This window comes from Cebidichthys violaceus, unplaced genomic scaffold, assembly GCF_023349555.1.
Source record: "Cebidichthys violaceus isolate CVI_PGR_0920_01 unplaced genomic scaffold, fCebVio1.0.p SCAF_22, whole genome shotgun sequence".
Lineage (NCBI taxonomy): Eukaryota > Metazoa > Chordata > Actinopteri > Perciformes > Stichaeidae > Cebidichthys > Cebidichthys violaceus.
In genome coordinates, this window is record NW_027176395.1 from 4,941,388 (window position 1) to 4,964,340 (window position 22,953).

Below are 22,953 nucleotides of genomic sequence, written 5' to 3' on the forward strand. Positions count from 1 at the left end.
TGTGTGTGTGTGTGTGTGTGTGTGTTAGTCATGAGAGTGATGAAACTGATATTGTCATCTCCAGCACAGCAGATCACACAGGCCTGCTTTACCTGCTCACTGCTTAGTTTGATGCCCTGCAGCCTTCAGGCCACAGCAGGAAGTACAGAAGTCCACATCCACAGTTATTACCAGTTACAGTACATGTAATGAGCCTCATTTCATCATAATGCATACAAATTAAATAACTACTTGTCTTTGAATCCAGACCTAAAATCAAATTATCCAGTACAAAATAAGATTAGAGCAAAGGCAGAAAGAAAACAAGCATAACTTTGATTCCCCTCCTGTTAATCATCTTGTGACCCTTCAGGTTGACCTTTGGTTCCCCTGGCTGGTGAACCATGTTTCTTGGTTACTAATACAAATGTTCACGTTTTCTTGTTAAAGCACCATGCCACTGGCTCCCACCTGCCAGACTGTAGGCCTGTAGAGGACCTGAGCCAAACCCACAAACTGTTATAAATAGTGTTCTATTATAATAATAATAATGAAGCGACGTCTGCCAGCCAGGTCAGGCAGTCAACATGGAATACTATTGAGCACTTTATTTCATCCGCCGGTGCTCAGTCTGCCTGCTAGAACACTGCTCACCTGAAAGCTAGCTGTCACTTGTGGCTGCAGTGCAAGGCTCTGACTCTATCGTAAGGTGTCATCGTTAAAGATTGGCAGGAAGTTTGGCACAATGAAACACTAATGATTTTGTTGACTATTATTTTGCTGTGACACATCATGGAAGGTCGCCTGCTAATGTTAACGTCTCCTCAGTGAACACCCCGTTCCCATTCGACGAAACAGATTACGTTTGTGTTTGAGCAATCGCATCTGCGTTTATAATGATGGGTCGTGGAAGTCCGTGGAGGTCAGTTACCTTCTTCAGTAGCTCCTTATGCGGATCAATATGTACATATGACTCACATAATGATCACAGAGGCAGTGTAGAGTTTCATTTGAGGTTTAATTTCATAGATAACAGGTGTAACAGTTGTGTACTCTCTCTGAGTCTCACTAAGAATGCTGTGACCTCCTTCTCAGGAGTTCAACTCGCCAAGTTTGACCTCCTAAAAACGTGAGTGTGTGTTGAGAAAAGGCCTTTCACTCGAACAATAAGCAGCAAACTGATAATAACTGAAAACATCCCAGAATGCATCCTGTGTGTGGACAGCCCGGCCTGTCTCACAGCAGTGTGAACAGACCTGCTGACAGACAGACCTATGTGTTTACTGTCGCTGTGTGCGCCGTGCTCAATTGTTTCACTTTGTGTTGCTGCTGAACGTCTGCCTGCCACTGCTTCTCAGCTGATTAATGCAGATGGAACTTGGCTGAGTTCATGGCTGCTACCTCTGTCAGAGTAATGACGCTACATCCCGACACACACACACACACACACACACACACACACACACACACACACACGCACACCTCCGAGGAGTGTCCCGCAATGCATCACTGTGAACATTAAGTGATGATGGAACACAAGCAAACAGGGATTTGCTACGCAGACACACACACACACACACACACACACACACACACACACACACACGCGCACACACACACACACGGAGCTCCAGTGTGAGTGTTGTAGGGAGGGGAGGGGGTGATGGTGGGGGAGTTCAGGGGGTTGGGGGTGGGGGGGGAGCAGTTCTCTTCATTTCTAGGTGATTCACGATTGAAGTGGGCTCGCAAAATTGCTTTATGGAAAGTGGCGAGCGGCTCGGCGGGAACATTAGGCGGGAAGCAACGGGGAGGCCGGCGTTTCATTAGGGAGCTCCACTCCGCCTTTATTACCCGGATTTGGAGTTTTATGGTTATCATTATTTGCGATAGAATTATTATTCGCATATATCTGCTAGTCAGCTGTTTGGGTTTGGGAGACTGGGACCTAGCGTCTGTGTGACTGAATCCATGAGTGCTTTCTGAGGTGATCTGTACAAGGTTAGCCATTTTTCCTCCTGTGTGTGTGTGTGTGTGTGTGTGTGTGTGTGTGTGTGTGTGAGCTCAGGTCGTAGTCACGCTGTCTGCTCGTAAAGGCCCAGAGATGTCCGCGGCTAGGAGGGAGCGGCTGGCGTTGGCGAGGCAGCGCTGGGTGATCTCTGCCTGGAGCCTCGTCTGAGTCTCCATCAGAAACTCGTCCTGTTGATCAAACACAAAAACACAACCATCACAATCAGCCACCAGCATCAATGTCAAGAAAAGTGACTATCAGATAGAAAATAAAACACTTTTTTTTGTCTTTGTTTTGATGACAAATGATGGAAAAAAAACTTGATTATTCCCTCTCCCTATCCTTGATTTGTGTAAATCTGGTCAACACCATGGAACATGGAAGCTAAACTCAGTGAGAGAAGGCCAAAAACTCAACTGTGAAGTAGCCGGACGACGTGGGGAGAAGGATGGAAGTGCAAGATGGAAGTTCCTTGTGCATGAAAAGTGTAGGAGTTGGAAGTTGAAGCCGGAAGTGGGTTTATAAACTGGGATCAACATTTAAAAGTCATAATTATACAACTGTATTATACTGTAAAACATCAAAATGATCCCATGCGGTTTGGTATACATATTTTATATTTAAAAAAACGGTATTGGGAGAGTAAAAAGTCTTACTGTTAAAAACACGTTTCTTGATGATGTCACTTTTTATCCCCAGAATTCACTTATTAGGGGCCGTTCACGCGTTGCGTCTAAAAATGCGTGGACAGCCGAGCCGCAGTCATCCTTTCATCCAAGGTGCTTAGTGGGGTTGCACTACTGTCATGCCTGCCGTCACTAAGCAACCAAAACCTGCGCCCTGTGATACCGATGACGGTGTAAGGATGATAGTAAAGCCCTTTAATAGTCCTTCACTAAAATGATTCACTTCTCCTCCATTTATTCACCGTAGAATGATATTCACGGAAGAAAGAAAAGATATCTGCCAGAGCATAGTCTGAAGTAGAGATGTGAATAATTAACCCTGTAATCATGCTCGCAGTTCAACAGTAAAAAGAAATAGAATATGAAAAAGCTGAACGAAACTCAAAGGAGCGGCTTGTCAATTCAAAGGAGAACTGATCCACCTCAAAGGTCAGCCCACCTTAGGTGCGTTTGAGCCGGAGTTGTTGCTAACTCCGGGGCTAACCCCCTTCACTTCAATCATCAACTGGCTGACAGAAGCAAAAAATGGGAACTTGGCTCGAGTCTTGAGGAGTTTGGAGCATTTATTCAGTGACAAAATAAACTGTACACACACTGCATCGCTACGTTCACAGCTTTAACCGCTGACTTCATACTCATCATCATCTATGGTGAACTGGTGACTGCCTGTTTTGTGCATGTACTGCAGCTGGCGTTAAATGATGGATTAAACCTGTTTTTTTGCATCAGGTTATCGTTGCTGCTGGGCTCAAATGACGAGAGGTTAACCTCATGTTGCTATAAGCGGTTTAGGTGCGGTCCTATCGGAGTATATGAGCACAACACCCGATACTGGAATCGGTATTGGTGCATCCCTTAGTATACTGTTATTATTGGCAAAAATGATATGGTGGCAGAAACTCTGAAAATAAGACCTAAGTGTTGTTCTTAGTAAAGGTCATTGTGTCATTAAAATCCAAAAGGTTCATCCCACTGGGAGCATGAATATGCTCAGAAACTGTTATCACATTATAAATCCTCTTGAAATTTTGGCACTTGGGAAAAGCTAATCAAATGTCTAAAAAAGAAAGGGCTCATCTTCTGGTGAGAATATATATATATATATATATATATATATATATATATATATATATATATATATATATATATATATATATATATATGCTGGCCGTTATATTTGTTATATTTGTTATATTTCTTAGTCAGTTCTTTTGGACATTTTCACCAAAAGTTACAAAATCTTCCCTGCAGCAGATTTAATAATGTCTAAATTGGGTCCTATGGCCAAACCCTGCGTCTATCAATTAACAATGCACATTTCTATATTCTATATTTCCATATGTTGATTTCAGCAACATTAATTGTCAAAAGATACTTTCAACAGACACATATAACTTGTATGAAACTTGACTGGAAAACAGATAGCTGTCTTTACCATAACCTGAATGTCCGAGCACACAATCAACCTACGATGAGACCAAATTGTTTGAATCCAATAAATAAAAAGTCTTTTAGAGGAAGTGCAAACAAAGCTTTGCCCCTTTTTTCTCCTTCCTACAGAGAGAAATGGGCCTGTGACTGCCCTGCCAGTGTTGCCTTAATTGGAGTTAGTGCCACCCTCATGCACATGTGCAGGTGCTCACTGGTGAGCCTGGCATGGTTTTAAACAATGTTCATAGCAGAGGAAGTCACACAAACTCACATTTATAAGCATTATGAACATGGCCATGTAGTGCTACTTTGGTTAGACCGGGGTAAACAGTCTCAGACACAGAACAAGACTGTGGCCCACCATGTTGGTGACGCTGGCACTGGAGGAAAGGTCATGCATTCATTAAAACCAGTAGAACTAATCCTCTGGGGAGCATGAATGTCACACGGTCTGACTGACATCGCCGCTCACGGGGTAAAACTCTGCCCTGAGATCTTCTTACACCTCGGACCTCATTAATCTGCGATGCCCATTTCCCTCCAACAGTTCCTTTGTGACTATATGTCGTAATATACTTTTATGGTTCCCTCTGTACCTCAACCTGCTTTATCTGCTCATCTTCAGTTAGTGATTTATACATTTGGAAAAGCTTGACAGAATGTCCCTTAGCGTAAACTCACACTAGAGTTCCCAGTCACTCACAGACAAGAACAAATAAACACATCCGCATAACATAGAAAGGCTGCATAATTCAGAAACTAAATATGGATGGGAGGACAAGAGGGTCAGTGCATGAAGTACAAGAAAAGAGGAGACGTGACAGAAGGGTGGGGAATAAAAAGGACAGAGCAGAGGACAGACAGTGTGCTGACTCCTGGCTCGCTGCTGGTCGCCAGAATCACTGATGCACTTTCCCGCCTCATAAATTATCGCTATGATGACGGGTGTGATGCTGTCAGGAAAGCCCAGCATCCCAAAAAGCAAACGCCAGCCAGCCAGCCCCTGTTACTCCTGTCATCACTCTCTGCTTTGTCTTTTGAAACACATGGAAATAGATTATGACGCCAAAACCAACATTTAAAAAAAAAAAAAAATCCATTTATGATAGTCAGAAATGCTGTTAGCAAAAGGAAAGAACCCTCAGTGGACCCGGGGAATGAAAAACAAGTGCCACCGTCATTGAAACACCTGTCAATCAAGAAAGCACCCTGAAACATGGTTCCTATATCCATATTTTCAATATAAGAATATCATTTATCATAGTTTCTATGATAACAAATAGAAAAAGAATGTGAAAGAGGTCACAAGTTTTGTAGACAGGATTAAAAAACGGGGACATGAACTTCCAACCCGTTCTCATTCCCAAAAAACAATCGCTTGGTTCAGGCATCAAAACTACTTGGTGAGATTAAGTAAAAGATTGTTTTGAGTTAAAATAAGAATGCAGCATAGGAAGGTACGTTTCACACGTGATGTAGGTTAAGTTATTACGTAACATGCTTACGTAACGATCAGATTGTTGTTGGTCGACTTCAAGAAACCACAACACTTAAATCTGAATATTCCTTTGAATGTTGAGAAAACTGTTCATTTCCTAGCCACAGCTACCAAAGCTCAAATGTTGGCTGAAAATGATGTTGGTGGGACGAATGTGTCACTTAACTAGGCTAACTAGGACTAAAAAAGAAGATGAATATTGGAATACCGGACCGAGGCACAATCCAAAATAAATGTTCATGTTGCAGCTGGATGTGGAAATAGATAAGCGTTCGCTAACATACCGGCTATAACAACTCACAGTTATAATGTTACAACAACTAACCAACCACCACCCTGCAGCTTTAAAGTCACAGTGAAACAGAAGAAAGAGGGACCACAGCTTTGCAACTTGTCATCAACAAACAAACTAATAAACAACATGTTAAAACACAAAGACGGGAAAATTAAAGGAATAAAAGATACATTCTAAAAGGTTATTGGAGCTGAATTCAAATATGGATCCCAGGAACAGTAGTAGTTGCTGATGGGGATCCTAACAAAGAAACAATAAACAAACAAACATTGATTCCATATTCTAGTGGCTCCCGACCTTTTTGGCTTGTGTAGCCTAAAAATGAAGCAATTTCTATTACTAACCCACTCAAATAATTTAATTTGATTTATTCTTAGAAGAAGACTTAAGTAAAAAAACAACAAAAAAAAAAAAACATCCAGTGACCCCTCAGATTTATTCTGCGACTTCGATGGGGGTCCCGACCCACATATTGCAAAACACTGCCATATTCCCTTTGCGTCATTAATAATAATTTACTATTTCTCAGAAGTCATGAAACCGCTTCAGCTGAAATTAACCTTTTCAAGAAACAAACTCTCAACTTTGAAGCTGCAGCATGATCTTCTCTTTTCTCCTCTCTCCTTCCTTTCTGTTCACCTCCCCCTCCTCCTCCCCTTCCTCCTTAATCCCTCCTCCCTCCCTCCTCTCTGCAGCAGAGCAGTTAATAAAGAGATTGATTATCAGCCTGTCAGGAAGTGACAGTTGGACAGGGCTGCTCTGCGTGAATGACAGAGGGCACGCTCACCACGCAGCAGCCCGCCTGACACGCACACAGACACGCACACAGACACATACATATATGAACACACACACACACACACACACACACACACACACACACACACACACACACACACACACATACACCTTTGCCAACACCGGGGGTAGATGAGGTGGTGGAGGAGGAGGATGTGGGGGGCTGTATGGGTGAGAGGCAGGCATGTGGAGAACAGCAATGCAACCTTCTGCTGGTGGAAGTTGGGAAGTGTGTGTGTGTGTGTGTGTGTGTGTGTGTGTGTGTGTGTGTGTGTGTGTGTGTAGAAGTGTTTGTGGTGGTGGTGGGGTGGGGGGGTCAGAGTTCACAGCCACTGCCTTCTGGAGAGAGAGGAAGAGGGATGCCAATGACACCACACACAGGAGCCAAAGAGGTCAAAAGAGACTCAGGAACACACAGTCCCTCTCTCTCTCTCACTCACACACACACACACACACACACACACACACACACACACGCTGCTGTGTATCTGTGAGCATACTGTACAAACACACACACAGACGACAAGACAAAACCAGGATACACTTACATCCTGTACCAGCACACACTCAGGTACACTGGTAAATGACATTTCAAACACACAAAAGGTAAAGCTAAGCATAACGCTAAGACACTTTAAGGTGACCAAAAATGTTACAATTAACTTTCATGAAGTGAAAACACACTGTGAAAGGGTTAAAGTTGTAAGATGAAAACACCCAGAACGGACAACGCTGTATAGTGACTTGTCAATCACCATGTAGCCCCGCCCTAAAGCACCCCCTGCTTTATGGTCTGTTTGACTGTAAATGGAGCATAATGTACTAAATGAACATCATGCTGTGTTGAAGAAGACTTGAAACTATAGATTGAGAACATAAACTCATGTTTACAATGTTTAAATCAAGAGAGAAGTAGAGTCATTTTCTCATAGACTTCTATATAACCAGAGAAGTCGCCCCCTGATGGACACTAGATAGAATGCAGGTTGAAGACACTTCTCACTTTTCAAACCCGGAGGTTGCCGCTTGGTCTGTCCACACCAAACCACCAGGGACAGCTTGGAGCTGTAAGGTAGGTTTGGTGTAGTGGCCCAAGTGGACCAAAAGTATGTTTCCCTATACACAATCATTATACATTTTTTGTAGAAGTATCAGTCTGAGAGAAGGACTCTAATGCTGATGTAAGGGGCCAAACATTTGGACGGCCAAATTACTTTTTGGGTACACACATCTGGTGAGCAGCTGTCACTGGAATGAATGGAGCACCATATAGAGACATTTCATTAGGTTCTTTTAGTACGGGTGGATGGGTCAAAAAACACAGGGCATCCATCCAGGAGACCGCTCACCATTTTATTTAAAATGTTGCTGCAACCTTAAGCCAAACCGCACATGCATAAGCTAATGTTACCCTATCTGAACCCTACAGGCTGGTTAACCTGGGGGACCAGTGGTATGTCCTCAAAAGAGAGGTAAGTCCCCATAATGTGTGTGAACTAATTTCATGCTATTAGTACACAAGTACCTTCCACCGTTCCACCTCTTCCATAACCACTAATTACTCCCACTGTGTGATCAAAGTTCACAGGAAAAAAGCTAACATTTGAGAAAAGTTAGTCAAATGTATTTAAAAAAATAAATAAATAACTGTGTAACATAGTAATTTAGTGTGAATATTTGTTCTTATCCTTTTAATCAAATTGTGAACACTCATATTTAAGGTTGGGAACCTGTTGACTAATGCATTATTAATTATTGTTTTAATAGGATTTGTTGACAATACTAATAATTCATATTATCAGTTATTTTGGCAATTTGACTATTCCTCATCAGTGTTTTTGTAAAATGTACATATGGCTAGCAGAGAAAAAAGGTTTGAATATCTACAATTCCATGGGTTAAATACACCTGATGTAGATCATGGGATGCGATCGAAAGCTCGGGAAAACCTACCAACTGGACCTTGTGGTGAGACTGCTTTCAGCGGCTGTTCTGAGGTCAATAAACTTCATGTGAAAACAATTTTTAATTTTTTTTGGCATACTCGAAAATTCTTATCGATTACAAAAATAAAAGCTAGTAAGTGGACCTTGAGTTTAGATTCTTTTGTCAAACTACTGTTCCCAAACTATGTAATAAATGTTTTTGAAATTATGCTTAAGTGTGGCAATATTATAAAGCAACGGTCAGAATTAGCAGGGGGCCCAGAGCTGGGAATATGCATATTAATTCATCTTTAAAAAATATATGTATATCATTTTTCATTTTCAGTTTATTTTTCTTAATCATGTTGTGTTTAAAAAAAAATGTTTTAATCTAATCTACAAATTAATTTATAACCATTCATCTGACAGCTTTGCTGCTGAATTCAGTGCAAAAAGCACAGCTGGGGAAATGCATTTAAAAAAAGTATCGACAATAAAAAATAATACATTTTTCCACGAAGAAGCATATTTGACAGCAGCCGATCATTGTTTTTGTGTTCCACTTTCTTAAAATGTTGGATTGCTATTAATGATATTTTGGTGTCTGATTCCTTCTTGTACATTTTGATGTGTAAAATTGCTCCACATCTCATGGGAATGTCCTGCTGTAATATGTTGTTACACAGGAGAGCGGTGCCAGGCTTTCAGCAGAGCAAAACTCATTCACTGATCCCACGAACACACACACTGCGTCGCCTAATCCACACTGCTTCTTTTTTTTTTTTTTGTTGCATTTGATCAGCGAGTGGAACAATCAATACCTCTAGACTGAGTAGGTGGACTGCTGAGCCTCGTATCAAGATGTTTTTCTTTTTCTCTCTCCCCATCTTTCACACCCAGAGAGAGGGAATACGAGTGGGGGAGGAGGAGGAGGGGGAAGAGGAGGAGGAGGAGGAGGAGGAGGAGACGCAGATGGACAAGTGCTTTTACAGCTGAGTCTTCCTCTGGCTCGGTGCCACGGCCACAGACTCTCTTTGTTTGCCCGGCTACTAAACTAATAGAGATAAAGGCAGGTTCCTGCTGGCCCTGAATTAGAAAATCATTAAGGAGTATAAACACACATGGGAGCACACACACACACACACACACACACACACACACACACACACTCACACACAGACACACACTTCCACACTGGCTGTCAGTGGTGAAATTCCAAACAAACTCTTTCCCGATGCCAGGGGGAACTCCTTTTTTATTTGTAACCAAACAACTACTTCTTTATCCACATTCTCCTCCATTTTCTGCCATGTCAAAATACTGGTGTGTGTGTGTGACAACGGCTCCGTTTGACTGGTTGGTATATATAGGTATGTATATGTGTGTGTGTGTGTGTGTGTGTGTGTACTACGGCGGCTTGGTTAGATCTCCTTGGTGACATTTAGGCAACAAAACTTTTCTTAGGTTTAGAAAAAAAAGATTGTGTTCAAATACAGATGTTGTTAGTAGGTTTACTTCACGTTAAGTACCTGTTATTAAGTACTTAAAGTCTTCTTAGTTACTGTAGCTAATACACTGATTATGGATCAGTACCTCGTACAGCACCATGAGGCGGGTTAGGGAGTTCATATGTAGCAACATCATCATGCAGAAACCTGCGTCAGGTCTTTAGAAGGGTTTGGTGAGACGCTAAAACATAAGCACTTTGACCAAAAATTTGAATTTTTGGATTCAGTCAGGAATCAGGAAGACTACTGGGAAGCTACAGCAAAATGATAATGGTTAATAAGTAACAATAAACTCTGAAGATGGACTCATCATATCAAAAGGATAGGTGCTTGTTCAGCAGAATGACCTCGCTTAGAGTATCATTACTGGTAGCTTTGGTTGCCAATAGCTGTGGAGAGGTTTCACGCTTGAGGCCACTTCCACCACAATCTCTTGTGCCCATCAGAGAGTTTTTAGTGTGTTTCTGCTGCCTTCCTGCTTGCTTATATATATATATATATATATATATATATATATATATATATATATTCTGGGCAACATTGTGGAACCTCCTCTTTATATTCATATAGAATTCAATAATAACTACTTTAACAGTGATAAAACGGTATGATTCAGACATGCAAAATACTTTTGTCCCCAGAAGAAGAAGAAGAAGGAAGTGATTCAAGCCTCCATCTAGTTGATGTTCCCACAGTGTTACATGACAGGGAGAACACTGTTGGACCTTTCTGTTGAATCTGTGTTCCAGTCCAGAAGAGCATCAGTGACCGTCAATCATTATTGAACCACAACGGTCTCTAAACATTGAGTTAGTCTGTTTTTCTCAGTGGTTACATTTGCCAGCCCTTAGCATGTTCAGCTGATATTTACTGCACTTGACACTAAAATGACTGCTGATTTATTTTATTATAAATAACGATACAAATAATACAAATAATAATTATTATAATTTGTCTTCTTCTTATTGTTATTACTGGATTATCATTACTGATGCATTGTCATTTCTGCAGCATTTTAATGTTGTAACTGTTTCTGGTGGGGCTAATGTTTACTACTTTATATATAGTTAACCAACACATCATATTGATAAATTGATCACATGTTCTGCGGTTTATGTGCATTTTCAATATGCAGTATAATTAGCAACCAAAGTTATCAAAAACATGTAGTGCAGTAAAAAGTACAACATCTCTTTAAAGCAGCACACAAATAGAAATACACAAGTAAACTGCACTGAAAAACGCCACTTGACTAAATGCACTTCAAAATCCTTCCACTGCATAACACGTGGTGGTGAGTCACAATCCATAGTGAGCAAGGACTTTAATTAGAAAAAGAAGAAGAAAAGAAAAATGCAAGGAGAGGACTAGCAGAGGACTGCTCCTAACAGACAACAAGATGGCAGCAGAAGACAGCTAGAAGCCTGATGATCACACGGGTGAGTGTTAGCAGTGAGACACGACACGTCAGGTACGCCTGGCCTTATCCTCTGCAGCTGTGGTCAATAGTGAACCCTAATTCAACTACAACACATCTGGGAGGTTCTGATTAAGCCCCCTTCCTCCTCGCCTGATGTTTCCACGTGGGATCGGTCTCTCTCTCTCTCTCTCTCTCTCTCTCTCTCTCTCTCTCTCTCTCTCTCTCTCTCTCTCTCTCTCTCTCTCTCTCTCTCTAGTCCCCACATTAGTTAAGATGGCTGCACAGTGGCTGCCGGGAACGAGCGTTTTTTAAAGCTCTCCGAGGTGCAGGCGGCTTAAACTGGCTCATTTGTTGGCTCTGCATTCTAGAAGACGACCCCGCAAATGGAGCCACGATCCAATTATTATTAGCTGGGAGGGGAAAGAAACGACGGCTCCAATCTGTTGGCCCTGGCTCAGGACGGGCCGGTTATGTCGAAACACACACTGTCAGAGTCAACGCGGTCAGACGGAGGCAGCAACATGAGGAGGCGTGTGCTGAGTGAAGTCTTATTTTGAAATCAGCGTGGGGATAACGCGGTAGAGAGGGAAGACGATGGTCTCTGTCGAACGAGAAAACATGTTCAAGTTCAGAGGCGGATCAATTTTAACATTTCCACACTCACACACACACACACACACACACACACACACACACACACACACACACACACACACACACTAACACGCGTGAAGCAAAACAATACCTGAGCCTAAACCAGGGCTCGCTGAGCATTAAAATGTGTTCATAAAAAAAAAAAAAAAGAAAGACAGAGGAAAACAGCATATGGAAGTCCCAGCAGAGGCATTCTTATTTCTATCTGTGAAAATTCATTACGCATTCTCACAATGAGTGTGTGTGAAAATTCGCCGTTTGTTCTCGTCTCGGGCTAAACAAAGGCACATGTGCTCATTTTCAGAGCGGGACGCGGCGCGGCCCGATTTCAAAGGCACAACTTGAAAGACGACAGACAGCTATTTACAATATTTATACATTTAGGATGCTGATACTATGCATATTACATGTCTGTCTCCCACTCTGTGTGTGTGTGTGTGTGCATGTGTGTGTGTGTATGTGTGTGTGTGTGTGTGATTGAGAGACGACAACAGTGGGGAAGGGAGTCGCTGATGAAAAAAGGTTACTTTGGAAATTCTCTGATAATTGGTGCCTTAAAAGGAGCTCATTTTTAACTATGTCACCACGACTGCTCGATGACAATTAATCTGTTTGCGGCTGCTTCCTTGGCATCTGTGCCAATTACTTTATATGCTAATATATGTAAATGACATCTCAGATGCCAGTTTCAAGTGTTATGCGAGTGGCGTATTGTGTCTTTTTTATTTATTTTTTTAAGTCATATTGTTGAGGCGAGTGCTTTATATTTGGAGGTGTAAGTTATTGATTTCCTCCCTGGCTCATAAACATTTACTGACTCACATATGATACATTTCAAATGAATTTCAGGATTTGTGTTTTTTTTCTCTTTTTTTTTTTTCTAAATTCGTCTCTTGTCAGGGTGGAAAAGTCTTTAAATAAACTATTAATTGACACAAAAGATAATTGCACAGTTTGTATGTATTAAATGAAGGCCCCGTGTCTTGCAGAGCAGTGTTCTGCCTTTATGGTCTGAAGAGCTGAGCACACTAACAATTTTCACAATGCACACGTGTTCTACAAAAAAACAAGATACTAGATATTAAATCTAATTATGCGAAAAACGATGGTTCATTTGATAAGGTTTTGGTCAGAGCGTCACTAAAAAAACAAACACAAGGGTCGAGTCTGAACAGTCAACAATTCTTTAGCTTATTAAAATAAAAGTTTATTCATACGTTATCAGTGATTGTAACTCCTCCATAACTGGTATCTGAAGAGTAAATTACTGCTTCTGCTATAATCACATACATCAACACATCCTGTGTTATAAAGCGTTTATTAAGCATACAATTGGTTCACAGGCAAGTTTAAAGCTTTATAAATGTGTTCAATACGGGCGGAGAAATGATGAATAATCATTTACAGCTACATTAAAGTGTGTCGCAAAACATTTATTAAGAGTTTTATGAATGTTGAATAGAGGAGTTAAAGTGACCTTTGACCTTTACGTGGAAGTATATTATCGTAAAAAAGATGAACAGATAATACTCTCTGAACGCACTCATCATTTTTGCAGTTATGTTCTCTTTCTTTTGCCGTGACACGATTTTTTCCACAATCGTCATAATTCAGTCAAATGGAAAGAAATCAAACACACCGGGTGGATGTTTGATGGTCAGGAAGAAATACACAGTTTCTCCGCATGTATCCGTGTACGTACCTGTGAATATATTCATACACAAAAATGAATAAAGAAATAATACATCTTTAAAAAGTTGCATGAATATTAAATAGAGCCTAAATAATTTGATGTCGGGGTTATTAAGAACAATAGATGTTCACATCGGCTGAGAAGCTTCAATACGTTTCCCTACAACAGAGAATCCCACTTTGACTCGGTGAGGTGTTCAACCCTCCTGGTGGTGTGGTGGGATGCGTTCCATTCCCAAACACTGTACACAGCAGCATTAAGTCAATCAGCTGCTTCTCTTGAACAGCTCTTACTGTACAACAAACTGAGGATTCACTTTGTCCTTTATTCGCCGAATAGCGCTGAGTAAATGTTAATGAATGCACTTTGAGCATATTCACTGAGCCCTTTTTCTCTTTCTATAAATGGCAGTAATTGCCAGCCGACTGCTCTGAGATGCTCCTCTATTGTTCCTCCTCTTCCTCCTCTCTGTTCTCTGCTGTCTGCAGCCTTCCATCACTCCGACTGAAGATGTCACTGTTGTATACCAAATATCTGCTCGCTGAAGTTCGTGTGTGTGTGTGTGTGTGTGTGTGTGTGTGTGTGTGTGCGTGTTCATGTTCATCGGTGAGAAACAAAGCTATGTCGTATTTAAGGCGTTTGACTGTGAAGTTTTGACAATGCAGGGGGTACAGCAGACAAACAAAGAAATCCATTAGAATGAATCCAGCTGGCTGATCTTTAAATAAGAGATAAACGCATTAATGTAAACACAAATACAACAAAATTACATTTTTGAATTTGGCTGTTGAGCGTTAAAGATAAATGGGGTTGAAAGCGCAATTTTAAGCTATGAATCCCGGTCGCTTTTGAAAATATTTTTTTTTTTGTAATATTTTGCACCTTATTTAGTGCTGAATTTCCTGAAAAATGACTTTTATTTTGTGTGTGGCATGCAGTACACAGATTTAACATGGCCTATGAAAATACAAAAACAGTGATTCCAGAATTACTCCAGTGCTGAAGTATTCATTACAACAATTATGAAAATGACGCCTGGTGTTTAAGGAGTGGGAGGTGGTGCCACGCTCTGTTTTAACATACACATGCATTGTTATCCGGCTCCACTGCAGTCTTCTTCGTACACGTTTTTTCTTTTTTTTTTTCTTTCTGGTAATTACGGCATCAACATATTTTGGGAACTTATGATTTGATAATTATATTGAGGTTCACCGGGAGAGAGAGAGAGAGACGATTAAAAAAAAGAAAGAGTCAAAATAAAAGTCACAGGAATGAAAACAAGAGGCTGAACATGAGACGCTCCAAAAATGGTGTGTGAATAAAACAAAGTATTCCTCTGACCCTGTGTGCATAAACACACACACACACACACACACACACACACACACACACACACACACACGCACGTGCACACACACACACACATGCAGTGAATTACTTTCACTCCTGCCAGTGTATCTGAGTAGATTTTATATGTGAGGAAACAGATTCAACAGGCTTTTTATTACCTTTAGAGACAGATTTTGTGTGTGCTTCGTCTTTTGTTAAATTGCTCTGTTTTTGTACTGCAGTTTGGTTGATGGCTTTCTACATAAACTTTATCTGCGGATGTTCAGGGAAGAGGTTAAACCAGTCTAGCATTTGAATTCATCCACAGCAACTTGGCTTGTAGTATGGGCGATGCCGAGCTTGCACAAAGGGAATAATGAGGCATTGATATTGATGATGGATACTGATATTTGAATGAAAATCAAAATATGTATTGAACAGACAAATCTTAAAACGTTCCAAAATCACAGCTGTGTTTCCCACAGGGAGACCAGCTCACCAGCAGATCACGACCAACTGAATCAAGACTTGACAAAAACAATATTAATCTCTAAATGACACTGTGACTATAATTGTTTTAGTGTGACATGACAAGAAATAAAGAATTATAAAAATGTAAACATTCTCTGGGCAGTGAACCCAATTCCATTCAAATGCTTTCATTTGGCTGATGGGAAAAATAGTCCCCTTCCTGTTCGTTTGATTATAATACAGTGAGCAGCTGGTTTAGGAAATTACTAAGTGTTTTCTGAAAATGAAACTACATATTTGTGAATGTCAGAAAGTAGGGAGGGATATAAAATATATAGATTAACATCAATCGTATCCATTTAAACAAATTTAATTATTTGTATATGAATAAACTAAAGACATCAAAACTGGTCTTTGACACGTCACTAGGTAATTATAGAGGATCTGGTTCAAGGCTCTTGTTAATTTCAGTTAGTATTATAATTTAGTGGTGCGCATTCACAAACAAATTTGCACTTGATTAAATTACAACCCATAAACACAGCAGACCTGGGACTTTGGGGCCTCCGTAGGATGTGGGTTAAATTTCTTCATGCGGACCAAACTTGAAACTGACTTCTGGAAAAACTTCCCCAAACCTGACGCGCACAAATTAATGATAACGTTTTCAAAAGAGCTCCAATCCAAACTGGGAACCATGGACAATACAACTAAACCAGAGGACAATCATTCCAAATGCGGTCAACCTGAGCACACACACACACACACACACACACACACACACACACACACACACACACACAGAAAACAACAAAAGAAGTAAAAAAAAGAAGAGCAACACCTGATATTTTCCTACCAACACTCCCCATCTGCCTAAAAAATAGACATTTATTCAGGATGCAGCGTATGATCAGGGTGTTAGACATATTGACCTGCAGCAGTACAGATTGTATATTGTTTTGATGCAGTGATCCCAGTTCAGAGGTCTTCGAGGCAGTTGCCCACGTTGCTGGTTGGTAATCCTCGGTCCTACCTGGAAATCTTGCTGAATAGGTGGATAGTAGCAGATACAATCTGTGACTTACTGATACTCAATTATCCGTTTCAACGTGAATTTTCCCCTACTGATATTGTTTTGCACAGCGTGGGAATGCTCATTTCAGTTTTTGGAATCAAAGCCAGCAACTACTATCTTTACAAATGAGTTCTTTTTTTTTTTTAACTGAAGTCTGTCATAGATTAGTTTCTCTCCAACAAAACAGAAGTCTCTACTCCCTGACCTTAGACGGCCCGAGCTACCAGAACACACACCTACCAGCTGTCTCTTCCTCTCTCTCTCTCTCTCTCTCCTCTCCCCATCCTACCCTGTATTTATCAGGCTGTGTGACTTTCTAATCCCTCTCTTTAGCAGCGGTGTGTGAAAGCTAACACTCCTCCGTGTGATTACGGAGGGCCCTGGGCTGCTGATTATCTGGAGAGACCACCGCAGAGACCCCCGGCCATGCTCTTCCAAGCCAGCACCACTTTAATTCTGCCTAATTGATCTTCACACTGTTAACTTTTCCCATAACTCCACACAGGTAGAACTCTGTTTGATCGTTGTGGCTGCAGGAGATTTTCCTTTTTTTTTTTTTTTTTTTAAACTGGATGTTGTTGATGTTTTCTCTCTGTTTCTTTATATAAATCTAACTGTTGAAATGTGGAAGAATATTTTTGTGAAGTAACCAGCCACATGAGTGGGTGTGGCTCTATGGTCAGTCGGTGCAGACTGGGATATCTCAAAAAGTGTTGAACGTATTGCCACGGAAGTATTCATGGTCCCAAGATGATGAAGCCTACTGACTGCGGTAATTTCCTGACTTTTCATCAAGAGATGCACATTGGTGTTATTGGCTGGGTTGCCATGGTATACTGTATGTTTCAGACATTCATGTTCCCCCGAGGATGAATTGTAATAGCTCTGGTGATCAGGTTCGTCCAGTACTTTGGTTTATGACCAGCAAAACTAATTACACCGTTGTCAGTCAACAAACCATACTGTCTGTTTAGTGCTAATTAGCAAATTTTGTGTCCAGACAGAACACAAGGCTAATTTTAGAGGTGGTGGGATTACATGGAAAGGCTAAGACGTTTCCAGTTGGAAATGTCTCATCGTGATTGAAGGCTTTGTGAATCTGATTCATAAATGTATTGTTATGTGGACGGGAAAAAACGTAAGAGAGTCTGGAGGGAAACGACACAAAGAACTGGAGTCCCTGAACACACACACACACACACACACACACACACACACACACACACACACACACACACACACACACACACACAGGCCAACTCTCACACACTGCGTCTGTGTCTTGCTGGCTTACAGCTACTGTCTGCACACTTTGTTCATTGGCATTGACACGAATTACACATCAGATTTGCAACAATGACGAGAGGTGGCTATCCCGCTTAGCTTTGTGCCAGTTCAGCCTCACAGAGAGAGTTTGTAGGTATTTTTCTGCAATTATTTCCATTAAAAACCTGTGGTCATCCCCTTCACCATCACTCCCCAAGCAGTTTGGGTTTTTGCCTCCTCTTCAGCTCTTCAGCTCTTCCCTCAATGCCGCCTCTCTGAGGCGTTTAATGACTTTGAGTGAGGCGACAGCGGCCGTGGCGCTACCTGTGATTGGGTCTTTACACAGGTTGAATATGCAACCCAGGGCTCGGGAAAAAGCCTCCAGGTCTGTGACATTTCCCAAATGGACTCCCTGAGGGCGAAACCCTGCCGACTGCCTCGCCATTACTTTTGTCTCTGTGTTGTCTATGAGAGCGGCTGAATTACAGACTGTTTTAAAAGTCATACTTCTCACGCTAAAACAGATCACCACCCCCCATATCTTGTTCACCGTGGCATTTAGTTCCACGCTAAACTTGGAATACGGAAGGTTGGAATAAAAGGTTGACTTTTCAAATGACTTTTGTGTATGTTTTCTCCTGTTTGGACAGAGCGAGAGGAGATGACAAGTGAGGAATCTGTATCATCAGCTGATAGCAGCTGTTATTCATCAGCACACAGCAATTATCTGATATAGTCATTAGTAAATATATGCAAATAGTTTTCATACATGTGTGCTAGCGGCTTATGGGAGCATGTTGGTGGCTACCATGTTTAGTATATAAGAGTGTGTGTGTGTGTGTGTGTATACAAATGTATTGGAAATGCGGAGGAAGGAGAGCCGGCCATCTCAGCAGATTGAGCTGAGCTGCCATATGTACGGAAATGTTTGAGGTGACAGCAGCCGCCCCCGACATGTTCTCCGAGGTCACCGTGTCGGTGCGGTGTGTTTGTGAGCGGACGGAATATAGGTCACCTACACCTTAGTCATGCCAGGTCATCTGTCAGAGAGCATCTTAATCACCGTTAATAACCACCAAGCCATCTGTCGTAATCTGTTCTCACACCAACTGGTGGAACGAGCCTTTAAATAGAGACCTGTGTTATTTTGTGTTTTATAAAATATGGTTTCTTCCCTTTTTTTTATTACCCGTGTTAAAGGCCTTTTTTTGGGGCAGTTTTTGCTTTTATGACACAATGGTCCGAAGACAGAGGATGGCGTACGTTGTACAGATTGTAAAGCCCTCTGAGGCAAATTTGTGATATTGAGCTATATGAAAAAAATTTAAATTTAATTGAAGAGAAGCAGAGGTTTTGTCCCCATCTGTGGACTCCTGACCGTGTTCTCCCCACCTCCAGATGGAGAAATCAGTGTTGTTCCGCCACAGGGAATGGAAACAACCCCAATGAAACACTATTCTGTAGGATTTAACAATGACTAAAACTATGGGATGGAAACTATGGTCATGTGGTAACAGGTCCTTGTTTATGAGGGGGCGGGGTGTTCGAAGATGATGTCTGGCCTCAAGGTGAATGTCTTGATCACTGAGTCCAGGTGGATGACCTTTGACCTTTTGAGCTCAGGGGATGCTGGTCTGGTGTCACACACACTCAATGTTAAATTCAAAAACCCAGTCCCCAGAAAACCATGCTGGCATTGTACGTTTCTGCAAACAACAGTATACGTTGAATGTCAACATTTCTGAACCATTTCTGAAGATTGGTTAGGTTTAGGCAACAAAACTACTTGGTTACGGTTAGAAAAAAAGATCACGGTTTGTCTTCAAATAATAACATAACTTAACTATGATAAATAAATAACAACCGCCTTTCGTGGACTGTCTTACGTAACGTTACATAAAAAGCACAACAACGTCGCCCAACAAGCGCAGAGTCAACGTTTACTTTTGGTTTCACGTGGGACATGAACAGCCGTCTCCTGGGTGAACGTCCTGTGTTTGTTTGACCCATCCACCCCTCTCGCCCTAAGTGAATTTTATCACTTGTTATACTAGTTATCATACCACTGAACTTTCAAAACGCCTGCTTGATACACTACTTCACTTGCTCTGCCGAACTTAAAAGCGCTGACATTCAACTTATCCGACAATGCCAACCTTTTCTCCTGGTGACTGGGCCGTTGTTCTGGCTAGCTACAGCTAGCTGATCCAGTTCACTATGAGCATCTTTCAAATAATTCAAAACACTGTGAGCAATGTAACAGCTCTCACAATGTTAACGTTAATTAGATATTTTCCAACTCCTCAGCAGGTACGACCAAAAATGTCGCGGTTAGTATTTCTCAATGTTATTGGAAATGGTATTGTATTTATATATTGCATTATGGTCTTATGTTGTTGAACAGCAGTCAGTTTGAGGTGCACAGACTGGCCTGCTGTGAGAGGCACTGTTCAACTTAATCTTCATGAGGAGAGGTCAAGTCGTTGCTGAAATAAGATATAAAGAGAATTTGAGCATCGTTAGTCTGAAAATGTGAGTAACTGCAGTGGAGAGGCTGATTATCTAATTTGTTCACAATATTAGTACTACAAATAATAACTAAAAAGTAAAATAACTAAGTACATTTGTAGTACACTGAACCAACAAGCAACATTTGCAGAGGGAAGTTGCTCTCTGTGTTGTTTTCTACTTCGTTGGACTGTGTGCTACACCACTGAGCATCTAATAAAGCAGCTATAACAATAAATGGACAGCAGCCTTTCCTTAGCTTTATGAAAAGTGAAGTCCACTAAAAAGTCTCCTTATTAATCATATTCAAATTCATAGTGCAGAGACAAAAGTAATACATGCAGCAGATAAATAAATAATGGCAGACTACTCTGCACTTTTGTTTCCTTAAGGGCACATGCATTGTTTATGCAGCACTCATCTGGTTTTCATATAGATTTAGTTCATTTCTATATTGGCTATTTAGGTTTTCAAGGGTTTGTTTTCTTTTGTGTTTTTGTTTTTTTTTGTCAAAGCATCGATAATTCACTTGTTTTCAGATAGAACTGACTGAAGAGAAATGAACGATTAGGGAATGACTTGCTATGGTTTATCAAAATGTTTCACGAACTGCAAATTGCCTGTAATCGTGGCCACAAGAGTAAGTGAACACATCACTGTTTAAAGGCACTTTAGTATAGCTACAACAGTAAGTGAACGCATCACCGCTCACAGACACTACGATACGTTGCTATTGTAAATAAACTTTCCTTGCCTTGCCTTATGTAGCAACGTTCATAATGCCAAACGTTTACCCATAAGGCCTCTGAAGGAACATAAAGAAGCTCAGCTTTAGATTTAGCTGAAAAATCCAAATTTCAGCACAGAAATAAGTCTTTGAATACACCTTATGTTTGGAACGTGATTTGTGGCAATTTAAAGAATGTGTGTTTGGTAGAAAATGTAAAAAAAAAACCAATCACAGTGTCATCAACATTACACTTTCATCGCCGCCATGCTATCATGCATCCAGTCACTTTATCACCGCCTCAATCCTGACACGCTGCCGTTGGCCCAACACCACCATTACAACCACATTATCACCACTGTCATCACTGCACCTCACTGTCGTAACTTCAGCCATCACTGTTATCACATAATCAGTGCACACCCTGTACTGCACAGGTGCCAGGTCAGCCTCATATCCACGACACTCACATTCTAATACGACACATACTGTGATAATATTAAATTCAAACTGCTGACATGCGTATTGGTTACTTTCTACTGCAACTTATTTTGTCAAGCTGCAAAGCTTATATCTAAGCCACTCTAATTCTCAAAACTGTACAAGTATCTGTTGGACTTTATTATTGCATTAATTAGTAGACTGTTTAAAGGCAACGTATTTTGCAGGACACTGAGGATATAACTCATTGATCCCTGATGGGGTGAACCAGGGGACAACTGCAGTGAAGCCTAAACTACAGACCTTGACTTTGGCTGGCCTCCTGTCAGTGCTTTAATAAGATGCCTAGCGACACAGTACGTCACAGGGAATACCAGGACACTGGGGCCTCGTGCCAGCATTGCCCGGAACCACAGAGGAGTGTTTGGGGAGTGTTTCTCTGACCTCTCCAACAGAGCGAGGGGGGGACTGGCATCTGCTTTAATAAGGCTGCCCACTCTTCATTCACCATGTCACCCCCCCCCCCACACACACTCCCCAAGCCGTGGAATGGGCCTAGGCACTGGAGGAGAGGTGGCAGAGGTAACAGCTGGCTGCAGCCGCGGCGGCATGGCCGTGGCATGACCACAGCTTTATTAGTGGCGTCCAGGACACCAGCTGATCCTCTCCCAGGGTCCCTGTCACACTGATGTCTTCATCACTAAGCTGAGTAGACAGGCCAGGCCTGCCAGCCAGTGGAGGTGACAACAAATCCAATTACCTCCCCTCCATGGTGCCCGGACCAGACTTGGGGGGGGCAATGGGACAGTGGAGGATGTTGCTATGATAGAGGATGAGGGACATGGAAGACAGGACCGTAGGACAAGAGGTGGTGTAGGGGCTTTCATTTTGGCTGATAAATCTGGCTTACTGTAATTTTCATTCTGTAACAAAGAAACGTCTAAATTGACTTAACAAGGACCGCAATGCAGACCAGACCAATGGAATCAACAGTCTAAACAGTGTTTCCTCTGAGCAGCATGCATTTGGTCAGCAATTCTTGGTAGTTGTGAAATGTTGACTAAATCAAGCCAATTAAACTTGGATCTTGAAACGTGAATGTATGGCCGGGGCTGGGTTTAAGATCACAGGATCAACTAATTCAATAGGGTCCATCTTCTGGGGACTATGAATATCAATAATATCTGTATTAATGAAAATCTAGCCATCAGATACAGTATATTGCGTAGAAAGTGCATCTG

The 22,953-nt window shown here is 41.4% G+C and overlaps 1 protein-coding gene across 1 annotated transcript in view; it reads right to left on the bottom strand.

Moving 5' to 3' along the window:
* Positions 1 to 1,682: 1,682 nt before the first annotated feature.
* The window catches only part of si:dkey-288a3.2 (protein phosphatase 1 regulatory subunit 37), a 66,688-nt gene continuing 45,417 nt past the window's right edge, over positions 1,683 to 22,953 (bottom strand). Inside the window, exon 13 of the mRNA XM_068717986.1 lies at positions 1,683 to 2,175. Coding sequence (XP_068574087.1) covers positions 2,041 to 2,175 — 135 coding nt within the window. The 3' untranslated portion in view covers positions 1,683 to 2,040. The remainder of the gene's footprint in view (positions 2,176 to 22,953) is intronic.